The 19,740-nt window shown below is 42.2% G+C and overlaps 1 protein-coding gene across 3 annotated transcripts in view; it reads right to left on the minus strand.

The window, feature by feature from the left end:
• Positions 1 to 252: 252 nt before the first annotated feature.
• GALNT1 (polypeptide N-acetylgalactosaminyltransferase 1) overlaps positions 253 to 19,740 on the minus strand; it is a 211,144-nt gene continuing 191,656 nt past the window's right edge. For all 3 annotated transcript variants that reach the window (XM_026654148.2, XM_026654146.2, XM_029912078.1), the window contains 2 exons: positions 15,813 to 15,947; positions 253 to 1,624 (listed from right to left, as the gene is read on the minus strand). In XM_026654148.2, coding sequence (XP_026509933.1) covers positions 1,478 to 1,624; positions 15,813 to 15,947 — 282 coding nt within the window. In that variant the 3' untranslated portion in view covers positions 253 to 1,477. The remainder of the gene's footprint in view (positions 1,625 to 15,812; positions 15,948 to 19,740) is intronic.

Genomic DNA, 19,740 nt, shown 5'->3' on the forward strand with positions numbered 1-19,740 from the left:
TGATTCACAGGACAATTGGCCAAACAATGACATTTATTGTACAAAATATCCTCTCCATTATATTAATCTTTTTCCTATTTAAAAAGAAAACTCACTGAGTACTCAGCATTTTGTGGCTTGTTTTCAAGACTAGGTTAGTCCAGAAAGGTTCAACTTAAATGAAATAAAGCAATTCAGTTCAGAAGTGCAAGGTTAGTGTAATGTACACAGTCATACTGCTTTTGGCTATGTTAACTTTAAAAACCATGCCAATTTAACATTTTTTCTTCAGTTTTTATTAGAAAAAAAGCAGCAGATCAACATTACAATTCAAGAATCTAATCTAAGTATGCACTTGACAATTAAGCACATCTGAGTATGAAGTGAAAAAATTTCCAGAAAACCTTCAGCTATGCCAATCTCCTGTTACCCAAATAATAAATCATTTTGTAGGCTTTCTGATGAGTGGAAATCAAACAAAGAACAAAAGATTTATTGCTGTGAAAACAAATCTGTAGTACAGTAGTATGAGTTTTGGGCACTAAGCATCATCAGTCAAGTTAACTTAAGTTCAAAATGCACTAAAATCCTTTGTTTGGCCATGAAAGTCCACAAGCTGGCAACCCAAGTACAACTGAAATGGTAGGTCTGGACAAAAGTTAGACAGTATGTTAAACCTCCAGTTTTCAGACAGTAATAAAAAGATGCATTACAATTCCAACAGCTCACAAACCAAATTAAAAACAAAAAGTGAGCTGACATTCAAAGAGCTAAATTTTTGTTCTTAAGCTCATTTTGTTTGCGCTCAAAATAATTTCAGACCCACCATGAAAAAAATCCATGAACTATCACACAACTGAAAACAGAAAGAATTGCTTGACTTGGTTATTTTTCCCACTGAGGTATAAAATCTACATATAAATCTGATACTTTACTATAACAAATTGTACTTTTCGTAGTTCTGATTTCTTTTCCTTTAAACCCTGTTTTACATGTTTCTTGCTGTAAAAATCTTATTTCATGATACTGAATGTGATCTCCAGCTCTCTGTTCCATTTATTTTTGTAACTATATTTAATATACTGGTTACCAATGCCAACCAGGAAAAAAATTCTTGGAAGTCTCTTCATTACAACAGCACTTTCAGCAGAGGTTACTGATGTGCAAGCAAACTACGATATGCAGCTCTCCAGAGAGCGTATTTCAATGATTATGTTTCCATTGTCCAAACGTTCTCTAGAATGATCCTTTGATGAAAGAGACTCTCTTCAATCTTGTAAACATCAGCGTGCGCAGTTTCACTAGTATGTATATAGTTTCACGTCCTTATACAGGAAGGCTGGTTCACAGCTACTGAAAAGCTAGAAGAGTCAGAGTTCTAATATCTGATGAACCTTGCATCCTGCAGAGCAGAAATATCTTTTTTTTGCTACTTAAGGACACAGCCAAAATACTTGCCGAGGTAGCCCAGTCAATCTTTTTCTTTTTTTAAAACCTCTCAGAACATTTCTGGAAGGGTGACGTTGCGAAGTAGCCACTGCTGAGAACGGCTGCCATTGCAGTCTCTAATGCTGGGTACCTGGCTGTCTTCTTCGGTGGCTTTATCCAGGCACTGGTTACTGTTCACATGCAACAGGGTTAATTTCTTTGAAAAAGAAAAAAAACACAAATAAAGATTTAACAGAAAAAGGCAAGGCAGAAAATATATCAAATCTCATTCTTTTGTTTCTAAAAAGCATTTTGTGCTAAACATAATAGTACAATGCATATAAGGTGTATTTAAAGACTACCACTGAAACACAAATTTAATATTCAATAAAATACACCGCATTTAAAGGCAAAAAATTAAGAATCTTGCAACTTACCTCACTAAGAGATACTACTGAGTTAGATGGAATTTTGAGAAATTATGTGTATTATGGTACTACCCAGAGGCCCCAACTAAGATCAGGCCCCATTGTGTTAGGCAACATACTGACATATGTAGAGAATCCCTGCAGTGAAAAGCCTAATATAAACGGACAAAGATGAAAACAATCGGAGAAAAGAATGTTATCCTCACCATTATATACACGTGAAATGGAGTTACCTGAAGCTACATATGAAATGGGTGTTAAGGCTGGGAATGTAACCCAAATCTGCTATGTTCCATTCCAGTGCTTAAGCCACACCATCCTTCCTCAGTTTTATTTACTCTTCATCTTTAAGCAGTTGCATAACACTCTTTCAGGAAGTAATCAACATGTTCTCTTAAGATTACGTGTAGCTTAATCTTTTTTTATTTCCACCATCACTTAGAATATCTACCAGGAACTTTTGTGCATTTCTGATTGCTGTGGGACCAAAAATCTGTTTGCACTCACACTGTTCCACTACGTTGACTTCTGAGATCCCATGCCTTTAATACAATCAACAGGAACAAAGAAACCATTTGGGAAACAAAATAAAGAACAATGGCAGAAATTGAAGCTATAGGTACAGTATTGTCAGGATAGATGGAAGTTATGAAGCAGCTTACCTGTAGCTGTAAGGTATTAATCAAAAGGAAAAGGTCCATTTGAATGAGAAACTAGTCACTACTGGTTTTCTATACGAAATGGGACAATTTTCTGCAACTTAGTAGAGACCTTTATCAGACAATAATGAAGGTTACTTACCTGTAACCAACGTTCTTCAAGATGGACTCTACATATTCACACTTTTGTGAAGTGCACCGACTGGTACACTGACAGTGTAGTCTTCTACTAGCAGAACCTAATCAAACGCTCATGCGCCTCTTTGCCCCTGCCCTGAGTCTCTGCGCATGTTCTGAGGGCATGGCTATAAAAAGAGGTGCAGCAGTGGTTATCACCTTGGTTCCTTCCACTGCTAATGCCAAGCCACTAGAAGATAGGACTCCACAAAAGGGGGAAAGAAGGGCAAGGTGTGTGAACAAGCAGAGTCCATATCGAAGAACCTCCGTTACAAGTAATTAACTTCAGGTGTTCTCTGCATATTCCCAATTTTGGGATAGTTTAGTCAGTAGTACACTTATTAAACCAGATGGTGGGTAAGAAGTTCGAAGTAAACAAGGACTGAAGAGCTGATCTACCAAACTGTGCCCCTGATGTGGTTGCAATATCTAACAAATAATTGTTTGAAAGTATGTACAGAACTTCACATGGCTGCTCTTCAAATTTCTATTACCAGAACATGTTTCAAACATGCTGCTGAGGCCACTATCACTCTAGCAGAGTGTGCTCTCAGGTGAGCTGGGGGAGATTGTGATGCTGTTTTATAACTTTCTATTACTGTATTCACTGCCTAAACCATCTAGATAATGTTTGTGCGGAAATAGGATTCCTTTTATAGTTACCAGCATATGAGAAAATTCGCATGAAGATCTAAAATCTTTAGTCCAATCCAGATAAAACAATAAAATGCTTTATGCATCCAAACAATGTAGCTCAGATTTACCCTTATTTGAATGAGGTCTGGGGGGAAAAAAAACACTGGTAGAGTAAGGGACTAATTGACAAACTCCTAAACGATTTTTGGTATGAAACTTGGATGTGAACAAAGAATTACCTTGCTCTTATAAAAACTTGTAAATGGAGGGTCAGTCAGTAAGGCATGAAATTCACTAATCCTCCTGGCTAACAGTATTGCTATAATAAAAGCAGCTTAAATTGATAGACGAAATAGGGAACAAGATAAGGGCTTGACAGTTGGAGACATAAGCCATGATAGTACTGCAATAGGATATCTTACCGGGAGATAAAAGTTCAGTAACCCTTTAGAAATTTATGTGTAATACTGATTTACCATCTACTTGTATATGAAAAAGTGCTATTGCAGCTAAAATGTACCCTTAGCAGCAATGCAACAGATAAACCCTTATGCTTTAAAGGTAACAAGTACTCTCATATAGGTTGAATAGAGGCTGACACAGGATCCATACCTCAATCAGATACCTACATCTTGATCTTTGCATTAAATTTTAGCCACTACCGTGACTGTACACTAAAGAAAGAAAATTCCTCGTACAAAATCCGGTAAAGCTTAACTGCACTTTCTGCCATTGGCTGACAAGATGATGGGGCATTCCATATTGATTTAACTGGTTACCATAAACCCTCCAAAAAGGGCAGAGAAGCCTGGTACGCAGAAGTATTTCCAAGTATATCAAAAATGGGGTGCGAAGTTTCCTCCAACAAAACTGAAGGTAATTTTAATGTAAAAACCATTCTTCTGACTAATTGGAATTGAATGGCATCCTCCAATGGTGAAGAAACTGAGGCTACTCTGTTTTTGTCTGGAGAAGATTTGCCCATAGGATCCTGATCATGATGCAAAATATTCCTCTGGGGAGGAATTTCAAATTTCTCTTCCTCATCATATAAAACATCTTGCATTAAGAGTAGGGGACTTGTCTCCTGTTACTGGATCTGTTAGCGTAGGATATGAACATCTCGAATCCAAATGTCTCAGAGATTGGTTGTCTGTGATCTATATAACTTGAATCTGTATGTCATAAACCCATAAAAATGTCCCTAGTTTGATGCTGGAAAGGAGGCATGACTTGGAGAGAGGTTGGTATGGAAGGCCCAGAGCTAACCAATACAGCCAAGGAATCCAGGAAGGCACATTCTTTTCTTGCCAATTTGGCAGGATGTCACTCAGTCAGAGATTTATCTGTAATCGAGGGAGGCACTTTCTAGTGCTGTCAATTTGGTCATTCTGGTATTATGTCAGAGTTGTCTATGCCTGTAATAATCCATGTCTAACGGAGTTCTCCGAGATTGTGATTCTGGACCCAGAACAGGATCCAGTTGTTCCTCTGAATGAGGATCTGAGCCCAGATCCAACAACAAAACAATTGGGCATACAACCGAGATCAATATTTGTAACATTCACATAAGAGAGATCACTCTCCCAGGAGAGCCAGAAGGTGTCCACAGTGAGGTGGAGGCAACATTATCAAGGGATCGCTGATCTAAGACTAAAGATATTTTCGGCAGGAACTTGGGATGCGGTAGTAGCATGACCTTATCCTTAAAATAAAATAAAATAAAAAAAAATAAAATAAAATAAAAAAAAAGACTGAAGGGAGGGTACACCATTAGAGCCCCCTCTGCCCCCAACTCTTCGAGCAGAAGCAATGGCTACTAGAAATGCAGTTTTCATGGACAGGTGTAGAAAGTAGTAGGTGGCCATGGGTTTAAAGGAAGGTCTCTTAAGACATGAGTACAAAGTTGGCCCCATGCCGGTGTGGGGCATCTGATTTGTGGGAAGAGGTTATCAAGTCCCTTGAGGAACCTTCTTGTTGTAGGATGAACGAAAACAGAAAAACCCTTTATCGTATTATGGAAGGCCTTGACAGCTGAGAGGCACCTTTATGGAGCTTAGAGATAAGCCTGACCTTTTTAGCTCTAGGATGTAATCTAGTACCAATGAAAGCAGAGAGGATGCAGGAGAAATGTGTTTCAAGTCACACAAGTGTTTACATCTCTTTCACTTTTGGATACATGTGTCCCGAGTAGCTTGTTTCCGGCTATGCAGCAGCGCTGTCTTTATGTCCTCAGAACAGGTTGTTTCTAACCATGCGAACCATCTATCAGCCATGCTGTGACCTGGAGAACCCTGAGATTGAGATGATGAACTTGACCTGAGAGAGGAAAGGGGGAACAGGTTTGACAGTGACTGGCTGACATACTGCCAGCTGAGTGAAATAAGGAAACCACGTTCATCCCGGCCACATCAGAACTACAAGAATAACCTTTTTCTTTCTTTATCTTGCACAGAGCTTGGATATTACGGGAATCAGTTAAAATGTGTACAAGAGTCCTTGGTTCCAATGGAGGAGAAAGACATCTCCCAGGGAGTGCTGACTCTCAGACTGCCTCTCTGGAGCACAACTGGGAAAACTTCTTGTTCTTGGCTGTGTTGAACAAGTCTATCTGTAGGATGCCCCAATGCTGAAATATGCAGTGGAGTTCAGTGGGATTTATCTCCCATTTGTGATCTTGGGAGAAGCGTCTGCTGAAGGCATCCGCTGTGGTGTTTTGTATGTCCAGAAGGTAAGCTGCTGAGATATTGATTGGGTGTCATACACAACCATTCCAAAGTCTCTTTGCTTTGGCGCAGAGGGAAGGTCATCTCGCTCCCCCTTGGCATTTTATGTAAAACATACATGACATGTTGTCCATCATGATCTTTATGTCTGCCCCTGATCAGTGGGAGGAAGTAAATACATGCATTTCTGACTGCTCTGAGTTCCAGCAAGTTGATGTGTAGTGTGGACTCAAGAGGAGGAGACAACCTGCCTTGAATAGGGTGGGTGCCCAGGTGGGCTCCCCACCCCAACAGGGATCCATCTGTTATTACTGATTTTGGGGGTGGTTGAGTGAAGGGGACCCTTGTGCAAATGTCATGAGGATTCTTCCACCAGTCGAGGGATGTTTTGACTACTGAGGGCATTGAGAGTACTTTGTTTAAGATGTGTTTGCTTGGTGAGTAAACAGTTCTGAGCCACCCTTGAAGGCAACATGTATGAAGTCTTGTCTGATTTATTACTAAGGTATCCACCACCATGTGTCCCAGTAGTTGGAGACAATTTCTGGACAATGTTTGAGGGCTGACTTGGACTGTAGAGACTAAATTGACTAGGGTAATGAACCTGTATGAAGGAAGGAATGCTTTGGCTGTTGCTGAATCAAGATAGGCGCCAATGAACTCCAAATGTACCAGATTTAAGGTGGACTTTCAGACATTTAATTGTAGTCCCAGTTAGAGGAATAGGTCCACGGTCTCCTGAGTGGCAATCAAGCCTTTTTGAAGGACCGCCCTTTGAGCAGGCAATTATCTAATTATGGGAAAATCAGGATTCCTTGTTTGCAAAAGATGTGCCACTACCACAGAAAGGACTTTGGAGAACACTCTGGGCACAGATGAGACCCCAAATGGAAGCACCGGGTATTGGAAGTGCTCGACTCAAGAATCACAGAAACTTTCTATGGGAGAGGTGGTTTGCTATATGGAAGTAAGTGTCCTGAAGGTCAAGGGCTGAGAACCAGTCTCCTTGGTCCAGTGATGGAATTATTGCTGCAAGAGTTACCATTTTGAACCACTGAACCTTTACAAATCTGTTGAATGATCTTAGATCTAGAATAGGTCTCCAATCACCGTTCTTTTTTGGTACCAGGAAGTACCTGGAGTAAAATCCCTCTGTGTTGTGTGAACTGGTTCTTTAACACCCAAATTCAGGAGAGAGTCTATTTCCTGTTGCAAAAGGTGCTCATGAGAGGGTCCCTGAGGAGGGACAGGAGGTGGTGCATGGTGGGGGGAACAAAGTGGATAGAGTATCCTGCTGAAATAATCTTCAACACCCACTTGTCCGTAGTGATATGTTTCCAGTTCTGATGGAAATGATCAAGGTACTTACTGAAGCGGGGGAAATGTGTGGATTGTTACAGCAGATAAGGATGTGGGTGGTAACTCAGACCCTTAACCACCCATTAAAATAGTTGTTTGGAGGTTAAAGGTTGTGAAGTTGATGCCTGCTAGGTAGCTGATCTCTTTTTCTCAAAACATTGTCTCTTGCACAGGGTTTCATAATGCCTCTGGGAGGCAGGAAACTGCGTAGGCAGAGATCTCTGTGCCATCTGGGACTTACTGAACCTTCTTTTTTGTGCAGGGGTGTACTTTCCCAGAGAGCGCAAGGTGGCTCTAGAATCTTTTAAGGTATGCAGGGATTCATCAGTTTTCTCTGCAAACATCTTTGATCCCTCAAATGGAAGGTCCTTGACTATAGTTTGAAAACCCAAGAGCTGAAGTCAAGAAGCCCTCCTCTTGACCATTGCTGTGGAGATGGAATGAGCAGCTGTGTTAGTGGCATCCAAAGAGGCCTTCATAGATGTCCTTGCAAGTAGTTGGCCCTCTGCGATGATTGCCTGGAATTGCTCCCTCTGGCATGTTGGAAGATGCTCAATGAAGGAATTCAGTTTTGAGTAATTAGTATGCTATACTTTACCATGAGGGCTTGGGTAATTGGTGATCCTAAATGGTAAGGTAGCTTAAAATCTTTCTTGTATGGTGTCGACTTAGCCTGGTGCTCTCTGCCACGTTAATTCACAGCATCAACCACAAGAGTTTGGGGATGGATGTGAAAATAAAAAGTCTGAGTCCTTGGAGGGAAAGTAGTATTTTTTGTCCACCCTCTTACAAGCGGGGTGGTATTGTGGCTGGGGGATGCCATATTTTTGCTGGGTCCAACAAGGCCTTGTTAATGGGTAACATGATGCGGACAGATGAAGATGTATGCAGGATAACAAGTAACTTATGCTGTGACTCCTTAACCCCCTCCAATGGAATTTGCAAGGAGTCTGCTATCCTTTTAATAAGGGACCTTTGATGAAATTGTTTTTCATCATCATCAGACAAGGACGGTGGAGGAAGCATGACAGTTTCATCAGGGAGGATGGAGAGATGTTGGTTGTAGGAGTATTCTTTGCCCAATCTCGCTTTCTGTTCCTCAAAGGTCTTATCTTGTGTATCAGGAACCCCAGAAAGAGAAGGTGGTGGGGACTGCCTTCTCCTTTCCTAGCAAGAAGCACTAGGGACCTTTGAGAACTGCTGGTGGACTATCCACAGTTACATTAGATTAAAAATAAAAGTATATTAAGGAATATAAACTCTAATACTACCATGAATATATGGGGGAGGGGGAGCTAGAGAGGCACTTCCTTTATGAATAGCTTATTCTATAATCATCCGCTACAGGGTTTCTTGCATGTTCCTCAGAAGCATCTGGTATTGGTCACTCAGAGGTAGGATACTGGACTGCACAGATCACTTATCTGGTAACGGAAATTCTCATGTTCATATGTATCACAACACACCAAAATGTATTCTGTATTTGCCGTGTACTTTAAAGAAAAACTAATTTACAAATATTTTACAGGGTTTTTTTAAAAGTGATAAATGCAACATAAGAATTAATAGTATAAAAATACAGAACCTTATGCATACAATGAAAAGTAATTTTAAATAAAGGTGTTTTGAGGCTTGGCTTAAAGAGTTATTCAGCTTGAACACAATATCGCATACACAAGCTATTGATGGCTCAGGGCAAAATATTTTTTTTGATTAAGCTGCAACAAAGATATGAAAGCAACCATTTAAAATTTTAGAAAGGTGTCTGAAATTCAGCTAATTTTAGAATACACAAAGGCTATATGACAAAAAATATCTTTCCACATCAGCTTGGGCCTCGTGCCAGTGACCAATCAAGTCTTGCACTGCCTGGCAGGGACAGGTTATTAATATCTTAATAATTACAAAAAACATATTTAAAGTTGTGGCAGTTCTCTCAAAATGTGTAAAAAATGTGATGAGTATGGTGAAGAAAACAACATACCTATGTCATCTTGCCAAATAAACTAAAGGATGTTTTAATAGTGATATGTACAGTATTAAAATGTAATTTAAAAGTTAGTATTACATTAAAATGTATAAATCACATATGGGGTGGTGACATCCATGTGGTAACATCATACATCTCCTCTAATTTTCCACGCGATTCCACAATTTATCATAGGCCCTTAATGACCACCCATATTTACTGCCCACTATACCATCTCCTCTAGGACTACTTTCAGTATTCCAAGCAGCTTCTAACACGCACCATTTTGAAAAGGAGAAAAAAAAAAAAACGTATGTGAGATTTCTTTCTTATTTCCCCAAAATGATACTTGACCTGAGCCTGGGAGAAGTAATATTCAGTCCTAAGACTGTGATAAGTTTAATGTTCAATTCTTCATGACACAGTAAGGGATGAAACAAGAGCTTTAAGTAATTGAAAAGCAGAAATCTCCATTTTCAAAATATGTATAAGCTTAAGAGATTTTTTTGCATAAAATACTAACAAAGTACAATGATATTCAATGTAATTGTGCGTATACACATTGAAGACAACACAAGATTCAAATTTTGAAAAGCTAGCAGTACATGCCCATTGAGGTGGCTGGAATAAGGTACAATGACAAAAGCACAGCTTTGGTGGATATGCTTTATATGTTGTGTTAAATCCAAGACAGATTTCGACAGTAAGTAAGCACTGTTAAGAATCAGCACTTCATAACAATGAAAGATGGTAATTATTGATAGCAGAGAGATGAAGATAGGCAACAGTTTTTATACAATTTGAACAAAATTCCAACTCAGCAAAATACTGGAGATGTTTTCAACCCCTATTACATGAAGAAACAAATTTAATATGAGTAGGCTGCTATATATAAAAAGGATTTAACTAGAGCTAGTCAGAAATATTCCGATGAAACAGTTTAGTTGGAAAATGCTGAATGTTGCAAAAGAAAGTTGGGTTTGACAAACTTTTGCCGAATCACAGGCCGGGTTCCTGCCTGTTTCCCTGCTAACTTGTCTGGTGGACTGTTGGGGAGCCCCACCACATGGACTACTCTGGCGTCAAGGAACCCAGGCTTCCAGGATCCATGACTCCAAGGCAGCCCTGCCATGGAGTCAGGAAATCCTGAACACCTTGGGAGAACTGGCTGCAGTCAGGGCTCTCAGAGTCTAGGCTCCTGGCTCTATAGTACGGAAATCTGGGTCACTGGTTCTAGGGGAGCCTCACCATGTGGTCTGCCTCGGCACACTCCTGGGCCATGTGGCTCCTCATGCTGCTCTACTTCAGAACAGGCAGTCCTGAGAGCTAACTGGCATGGGAGTCTGGAAGACTTGGGGTCCCCTGCCCTTAGACAGTCCACTTGGCAGATCTGTTCTGGAGCTGCAGATGCTGGGAGCCCTGGCAGCTGCTGTTTGAAATTTACAATCTTGCCAGTTTCATTTGGTTTGTTTCAATTCAGACAGAAATCTAATTTTGAAATATCAAAACTTCTCATGAACCAGATTACCTGAGTTTTGGCCATGTCTAGATATAACAAGGCCTTAGCGCTTGCGTAGACTGGGCCAAGGTGCTTGGGATGAAGAAAGCAACACAATGTCTGGTATACAGGTTGTGTTTTTGGTGGGTTTCCTCTATTTTCTTGAAGTCTGCAGCAGAGTGAGGTAGGTCACATGCAGAGACAGAAGTAGAGCAGCTAGGCTCTTACTAGTGGTTAATCCCTCAATCACCTAACAGAATACCATCCAAAAGCACCACCCAGTCACCAGCACTGGACCTAGGTGGGGGGTTAATGAAGATGGGTCTACCTGCACTGGGGAGCCAGAGACTGAGAAAGATGATTGCCTGCCTATACTGGACAGGAGAGATTCTGGGAATTAGGTGCATGCAGGAGTGAGAGACGCACAATCTGTATGGGAAAACAGTCTGCCCGTGCCTTAGGGTGAAGTTTGTGTCACTCTGAGGCCTGATCTACAATACAAAATTTAACTGTGGCTGAATGTGTCTGTCGGTCATCATGTTAGTTTTGTGTCAACTGAGAGTACCATGTCAGTCAGCTGCAATAAACAAACACATAGTACTTTCCCACACTTACATGTTATGAAACTTAAGTCCATTATTGCACCAGAGAATTGCACTGTTGCAATATGCACTCATGATTGAACTGGTGGAACTTGCAACAGTACACTGGGTACACACGTAATTTTCTTTCAGATGCACACAATTCTCAAAGCCCACAAAATATTCCCTGTAAAAAGTTACAAATCCTGTGGGTTGTTGCACCTACCACAAATGCCCAGCACAGTTCCCTAGAAAAGGTTGAGTTTACTTGCATCCATTTACATTTCTGATTTGTGTCCCTGCTAGTTTTAATGGTTCAGAGTCATGAGGATCCTCACACGTGCAGCAAGAAGCAGGGTCTCATACCATTTTGGAGAGTCAGTTACTGCTACCAGATTACATTGGGGCCTAGCATATATTAAAATGAAAAATACCACCTTCAGGTAGCGAGCTGACGCAGATCAATATTAAAGAAATAAGCTTTATTTAAAATCAGGTTTGGTTTTAATTTTTCTAGTTTTGTAACACTATTTATGGTTGCACTTTTGCATCCTTAGAGTGATCTGAGCCCTTCTATATAGCCCCATGGGTTTCCTTTTGCCCTCTTTCCCCCATGTACTGCAATGGAGCCACTGGGGGTTGCATCATTCTTCACAGAGAATGAGAGGATAAGGTCAGGAAACAGGCGGTGCTGGTACCTCGTAGAGATGTAAATGGCTTTATTAAGAGGTGTAGAGTGGGTAGTCTAGCAGGTTATCCATTAAATGCCGCCAGGAAAATACTCAAACCATTCTACCACTTCAGGGGCCACAGAAAAGGTGAGTTTAATCAATGAATCCCTTTACATCCTAGAAAATCTCCTTTCCCTAGTCTAAATGTGCTTCAGGGAGTGCATTTGTCCATGTGAGTGAGCTTCTCTCATGTCTGTGCAAAAAGAGATGGCTGTTTTTTGTCTGCTGAAGCCACATGAACTGTTTCAACTGCTGTCTTCATTGAAATAGTGAAGGTTTCTCAAAGTGAGAGCAAAAAATACTTCATGGCCTCACAGGTACTTGAGGCACAACTGAGGTGTTTTTCCTCTCTTGGCCTTATTTGGTTATTTCATGTTTTCCTCATAAAATGCTGCCCAGATGCAACCTTGAAGGGCACCTTCCTATGTGCTCCACAGAGGGAGGCAGGAATCAAACTGGAGAAATGGAAGAGGGATATCTAGAGTGTGCAAACCAATCAAGGGATGCACTGATAAAACCAAAAAGAGGAGGCACCTAAGGTCTGTACTGTTGTGACTGAATCACCGAATAGGCTTTTAACAGAACAAAATAAACCACAAGGTCCTTTCTGGGACATCTAATGTCCCAGACCAGATGCTTCTTATACAATGCAAGTATAAGGAAAAACAGTACAAAACAACCCAGCTGTTTGGGAAACGAGTCCTTACTACAGGCTCTCTTACGTGTCTTTATGACTTCTCGGCCAGGTAAAAGCTTCCCTGGAAAGATCTGAGAGTTATACACCACCTGCTAATTAACAAAGGTCACGTGCCAGGCAAATCCATCTGACACGTTTCACCCCATAGTCTTTATGAAAATATGCTTATAATAGGAATATGACATAACTGAGATATACTTTATGCAAGATGGCTCATGTGAGATCATTGGAAAGGTTATGATTTACTGAATGTGATTATCTAATTTGTATGCCTGTATCATTTCTGTATCTGATGTTAGGAGTATTAACTATGTATCTGTATTTCAAATGTGTTACTTTGGGTGTCACCCTCAAGCAGCCCTTCAGGTACAACAATGGAAAAGCCAGACAGGGCTAATGGGCCATTGGCAGAGACAATGGACTGTGAAAGGGCTTAGTCTTCCTGTGGACGCTGGAGACAGTCTACTAGCAAGGGATGCTACAGTCATGCAGAGACATGGGTCCGAGTCACCTGGTACCGGATACCCCTCTTCCCCTTTTGGAATACCAGTGGTTTTCCACTAGAAGACAAAGGGTTCCTGCCTTACACAAGAACTATATAAGGCAGGGGAGTGACATCATGGTTCTCCTCTGCCTCCCCACCCAAAGAGACACTGAAAAAACACCTGGAAGCAAAAACTGAACTGAGGGAAGAAGGGTTGAAACGACTCGGTCTCTGAGGAACTATTTTGTGTGGTAACATTACTAACCATCACTTTTTAAGCAGGAAACATAGCTATACTAGAAAAGAATGAACAGTTTTAAAGATTAATTATTGCCAATAATTCTTCTTGTTCTGTTTAACACCTTTGTTTTGTAGCACTGAAAAGAAATTTAAGAGTTTCAATTAATTTTTTTAATCCCAAAACCATAATCTAGTTCTACTGGTTGAATCTTTAGCAATTTATATCATGGAATTATTTCAGATCTAGGCTTCTGGCTGAATTTTATGTCCTACACACTCAATCTCGAGTTTCCAGAAATATATTTGCGATAGACATTGTAATGAAACACAATCCAGAGAATAAGTCATGGGTTCCCCAAGGATGCCAGTCGGGCACCCTAGGTATACCCTCTGCTTTATGGGGGAAATGTGATAGATATTGCTACCTCAGGCAGTATCTTTGGGGAAAACATATAGTATTAAATTTATGTATCACTGTGGGTCAAGGACTATAAGCATGATTGTGTTTTCCTTCACTGGGGAGGGTTACCACCGCTCCTTCAGGAACTAAAAACAATGGGGGTGATTAGGGTGAATCACACTGTAAATACTTCCCGAGAGGTACCACTCTGTGGGGAAGGTCATATATACTGGCTCAAACAGGGTTCCAGAGACTAGGAAGACAAAGAAAGAGCTTTTGACATAAAAGGATGAGCCTGAACTGACACAATGCCTTCTTTCTGATCCAGCAAATAGACAGGACCTTATGTCCAGAGGGCCACAACCCTTGCAGTTAATATAAGTGCAAATAATATTATTGATGTCTACCCATCCTTTTTCAAATTGTACTAAACATCAACGACATCTTGCAGCACTGAGAGGTTTTATTATTCAAAAGAATCAGATCTTGGTTACATGCTCACTAAGAATGGAATCTGTATAGACGATCACTTCAAGAACCTTTAAATAGTCTAAATAGTTCAAAATTGTTCCTTCCATTTGCATGTGCATTTCCTGTTAGTTGTCTACATTTAATTCCATCTGCCTATGTTACTGAATTGTTGTCTAGATTTGACTGACCTATATTTTGTCAGCCAGAAACTTTGCCACCTCACTCTTCAGTTCCTCCTATAGATCAATAATAAACATGAACATCAGTATTGCTAGAGACCCTTTGAGCAATCATAACATTAACCTTTCTTCTTAGAGATAACTCATTTATTCCTATTTGTCATCAGCCCTTTAGCCTCTCAGCTATAACTACTTAGTTACCTTAATATTTCATGAGGCATCTTTATCAATGGCTTTTTGAAAGTCCAAATAGGGTATCTATTGGTCCTCCTTTATCCACTTTATCCTCCTCAAAGAATATTATTAAGTTGCAGGGTCAAGATTTTTCTTAACAGGAATTATCTAACAGTCATCCAGTATAGAAGCTGATCTTAAAAGTTTTCAAATTAAGAGGTTTTTGTCTGTATTCACTGCTCCACTGGTCAGAAAATGGGACATTAAAAATAATAATCACATAATACGACTCCTCTCACCCTATCCTAACATTTAACTGCAACATGATTTTAGAAGCTGATATCTGACAAACAGTTGAAGTTAGAGATTACTGATTTATATTACATGAAAGCTTTCAAATGGTGTAAGTAATTAGTTTCTAGCTCTAGCGGTTCAATATATGATTTAAAAAATAGCTTTGACATTCAAATGAGAAGACACATGATAGCAATGATATTTGAAAGTCCTATATCTCAACATGCCAGGATTAGAAATGAAAGATTTACACTATTCAAAATTCAGTAACCCAACTTTAATAAAAAAAATATTTGGTTTTAACATTGGCAGAGGCAAGATATCACAAGACCCTTAATGTTGGTTTTATTTTTACTGGTCCAGGACTAAAAATAGAAAATTCCAGCCCTTGGGCCAGTGTAATTTTCCCTCTGGTCTTGCTAACACCTTTCATCAGAGGATCTTAAAGCAGTTTCCAAACATGAAGACTCAGTACTATGAAAGTTATAATTGTTTTTGAGGAAGATAAACAGAAGCATAGTGACTTGCTCGAGTTAACACAGAATTGATGACACCTAGAAATACAATCCTGACTCACAGTGCCCTGTTCTGACCAACACACAATAGCCCTTAGTAACAGGAATATACTGTTTATCATAAGTTATGTCAAAATGTATACAATAAATTAAGTGAAAGCCTTATTTCAGCATCACAAAGACTTACCATTGGATCATATTCCCAAAGTTGATTGCCTTTTAGGTGGTGGCACTTGAGCATTGTGACTGGGCCGTTAAGTTTGGAAACATCCAAGCATAAATCATCTGTTCGAATTTCTTTGTTGGCAGTGTATGAGAAAACCTTTGTAGAAAAATAATAATGTTCATCTACTGGATTCCACAGAGAAAACAGCAGGTTCACATACCACTTCACTTATAGTAAACTTAAAAATGTCTTCAATTTCTTTTACACTACATACAAAACTGTTTTCTTAGGAGACAAATATAAATACCATATCAATAATAGGGCAGTTTTTCAGATAATGGTAAAACAGGATGAGCTCCCTAAAAATGGAGAATTTTGGCAGGGTGGCAAGCAGCAATGCAGAGCTTCAAATAAAATAATAAAATTATAGAAAGAAGTAGATACAAAATAGTCCTGAGTTGAGAATCACAAAAGTAAAAATGAAAACTAAAACTCAACAGCATTTTTGTGTCAGAATTTGCAAGAGTGACAAATCAACTAGAGAGAATCTGTAGGAAGGCAGTTCCAGGGATCCTACAGGATATCTACTGCATAGATTACTCCTGGGGGAATTCTGTGCCAAAAAATTAAAAATTCTGCGCACAATATTTTAAAATTCTACATATTTTATTTGTCAAAATAACACAATATAATCCCTTCAGTTTCAATTATTTTGGTAATGTATTTCAAAATAACTGTCAACAAGTATGTCAACAATACAGAAAACAGCATAAAAGATTCCCCCAGGAATACAGAGTTAAAGAAACCCTGATGACAACCCACTTCAAGTTGGAGGGTGCTGGAGGGGGCTTTGTGGGACCCCCAGAGCCCAGAGCCCTTGAACTCCCATCCCCTCAGAGCCCAGCCACGGAGCACCCCCCTGCCCCAGACACCAGCACCTTCCTCCCCCCACAGCCCAGCCACAGGGAACCCCCCAGCCCAGATCCCAGTCACAGGGCACCCCTCAGCCCAGAGCCCAGCAGTGGGCACACCCAGAGCCCAGATACCCCCTGCCTCCCTGGGGCACCCCCCAGCCCAGACACCACCACCACCCTCCCTGCAGAGTCCAGCCATGGGGCACCCCCCAGCCCAGACACCAGCACCTTTACCCTCCCCCCCAACTTCTTTACTGTTCTGCCAGGGGGCATAGTGTGGTGCAGCCCTGCCCTTCCTCACCCTTTGCCAGAGCTGGGTCTCCCAGGCCCTCTCCCATCCCTGAGAGATTGAGGATCAAGCAGAGTGTGCAGCTTCCAGACCAGTCTGGCTGGGCGCTCTGCTCACTGGGCTCTGTAGAGTCCAATGGCCCCTAGTGGTGGCCAGTAGCTCTGCATCCCCAATTCTGTGCGGGAAACAGAGAATTCTGCATTGTGTAGTGGCGCAGAATTCCCCCAGAAGTAATTAGATGACACCTATCTACCAGATATGAGTGGATGATATTTAAAGTACACTGAAGTCACTGGAAAGACACCCATTGACTACAGCTGCTTTTGAATCAGGTCCAAGTGATTCACACTAGGTGCAACAAGGTAAAAAACGGTTACCTACCTTTCGTAACTGTTGTTCGAGATGTGTTGCTCATGTCCATTCCATTCTAGGTGTGCAAAGACCGAACGGCCTTGAATCGGAGAGTGGAACACAGAAATGGCCGCCAGGTGTACCTTGATCGAAGATAGCAATAGACCCTGGTGCTTAAAGTGCAGTAAATAGTCCGGTATATCCTGCAGCAGGGCCTCATCCGCTCGAACATGTCAGTCCACGGCCCAACACATGAACTGCTTCCACTTTACATACGGAGCCCTAGTGGATGATTTTTTGCTGCCCAGCTGGACACCAGCAGAACACCCCGTTTGTCCGCACTCAGCAGCCAAACCATCAAGTGCAGCGACTCCAGGTTTAGGTGCAGCAGGTTGTCATGGTTCTGACACAACAGATCCAGCCGAAGAGGTGGTTGCAGCAGGGTGGCTGCCCAGAGACTCAGCAGCATGCCGAACCAGTGGTGACGAGGCCACGCCAGGGCTATGAGGATGATCATTGCTTTGTCTTGCTTTATCTTGAGCAGGACTCCATGGATTAGTGGCACTGGTGGGAAGACATACATCAGCGCTCTCGTCCACAGAATCAGGAAGGCGTCCGACAGGGAGGCCTTGTCCCTGCCCTGCAGAGAACAGAACATATGGCACTTCCTGTTCTGCCTGGATGCAAACAGGTCCACCTGGGGAGTCCCCCACCTGCAGAAGATCAGGCTGGCCACCTCTGGATGGAGCGACCATTTGTGGTGAGATGAGAAGGTCCTGCTGAGACATCTGCCAGGACGTTCTTGGATCTGGACAGGTGGGCGGCTACCAGATGAATGGCACGTCACACACAAAAGTCCCAGAGGCTGAGCGCTTCCCGGCAAAGGGCCGAAGACCTGGCTCCGCCCTGCCTGTTGATGTAGTAAATCGCAGCTGTACTGTTCGTTGGGACTTGCACCATCTTGTACTTCAGGTGGGGGCAAGAATGCCTGGCAGACCAGGTGAACTGCTTTGAACTCCCGGAGGTTAATATGAAGGGACAGATTGCTGTGTAGTCAGCAGCCCTCGGTGTTGAGCTCGCCCAGATTGGCTTCCCAGCCCAGGTCTGACGTGTCCGAAACCAGAGTAAGCGACGGAGATGGGGTCATGAAGGGAACCCCCTGCAGCACCAACTCTGGATCCAGCCACCAGTCCAAGGACGAGAGGACGTGGCTCAGTACCATGACCACTCGGTCCAGGGTGTGCCTGCTGGGGATATAGTCCGAGGCCAGCCAGGCCTGCAGAGGTCGTAGATGAAGACGGGCAGGTTGACCACATAAGTGCACGCGGCCATGTGGCCCCTCATTTGCAGCACATGTGGGCTGTGGTAAGCAGACAGCTTTTCATGGGGGCAATCAAGTCTGACATGGCCTGGAAGCGTGCTTGCAGAAGGAAGGCTCCGGCTTGCGTGGAGTCGAGAACTGCTCCGATAAACTCTGTGTTGAGCTGGCGTTAACGTGGACTTTCCTGTGTTTATTAACAGGCCCAGATTGTTGCAGATGAATCACACCAGGTTGGGGCTCCGTTGGACCTGCCCTGGAGTCCTGCCGTTAATGAGCCAGTTGTTGAGATACGGGAAGATCTGGATTTCCCCCTCCCCCCCACAATTGTCTCAGGAAAGCCACTACTGGCACCACGCATTTCGTGAACACCCTGGGGGCTGAAAACAGGCCAAAGGGTAACACCATAAACTGGAAGTGACGCCCGACCACTATAAAACGCAGGAAGTGCCTGTGGCCCGGGAATATGGAGACATGAAAGTAAGCGTCCTTAAGTAGAGAGCAGCATACCAGTCCCCTGGATCTAGGGAGCGGATGATGGAGGCCAGGGAGATCATGTGGAACTTCAACTTCTTGAGAGACTTGTTGAGGCCCCACAGGTCCAGGATGGGTCTGAGGCCCCCTTTGGCCTTCGGTATTAGGAAGTAGCGAGAGTAGAATCCTCTTCCTTCCATGTCCAAGAAACCTCCACAGCCCCCAAACCCAGGAGCTTCTCTACCTCCTGAACGAGGAGAAGGGTCACTGAATAGGGACAGGAAAATGGGGGGGAAGGGGTCGGGAAGAAGGGGCGGCCAAGAACTGCAGAGTATAGCCCCAATACACTATGTCCAGGACCCAGTGGTCCGACATAACCCATGACCAGGCCGAGTGGTAAAAAAAAAAAAAATAATAATGGAGATATCCTATCTCCTAGAACTGGAAGGGACCTTGAAAGATCATTGAGTCCAGCCCCCTGCCTTCACTAGCAGGACCAAGTACTGATTTTGCCCCAGATCCCTAAGTGGCCCTCTCAAGGACTGAACTCACAACCTTGGGTTTAGCAGGCCAATGCTCAAACCACTGAGCTATCCCTCCCCC

Source organism: Terrapene carolina, unplaced genomic scaffold (assembly GCF_002925995.2).
Source record: "Terrapene carolina triunguis isolate 2854851 unplaced genomic scaffold, T_m_triunguis-2.0 Scaffold183, whole genome shotgun sequence".
Classification (NCBI taxonomy): domain Eukaryota; kingdom Metazoa; phylum Chordata; order Testudines; family Emydidae; genus Terrapene; species Terrapene triunguis.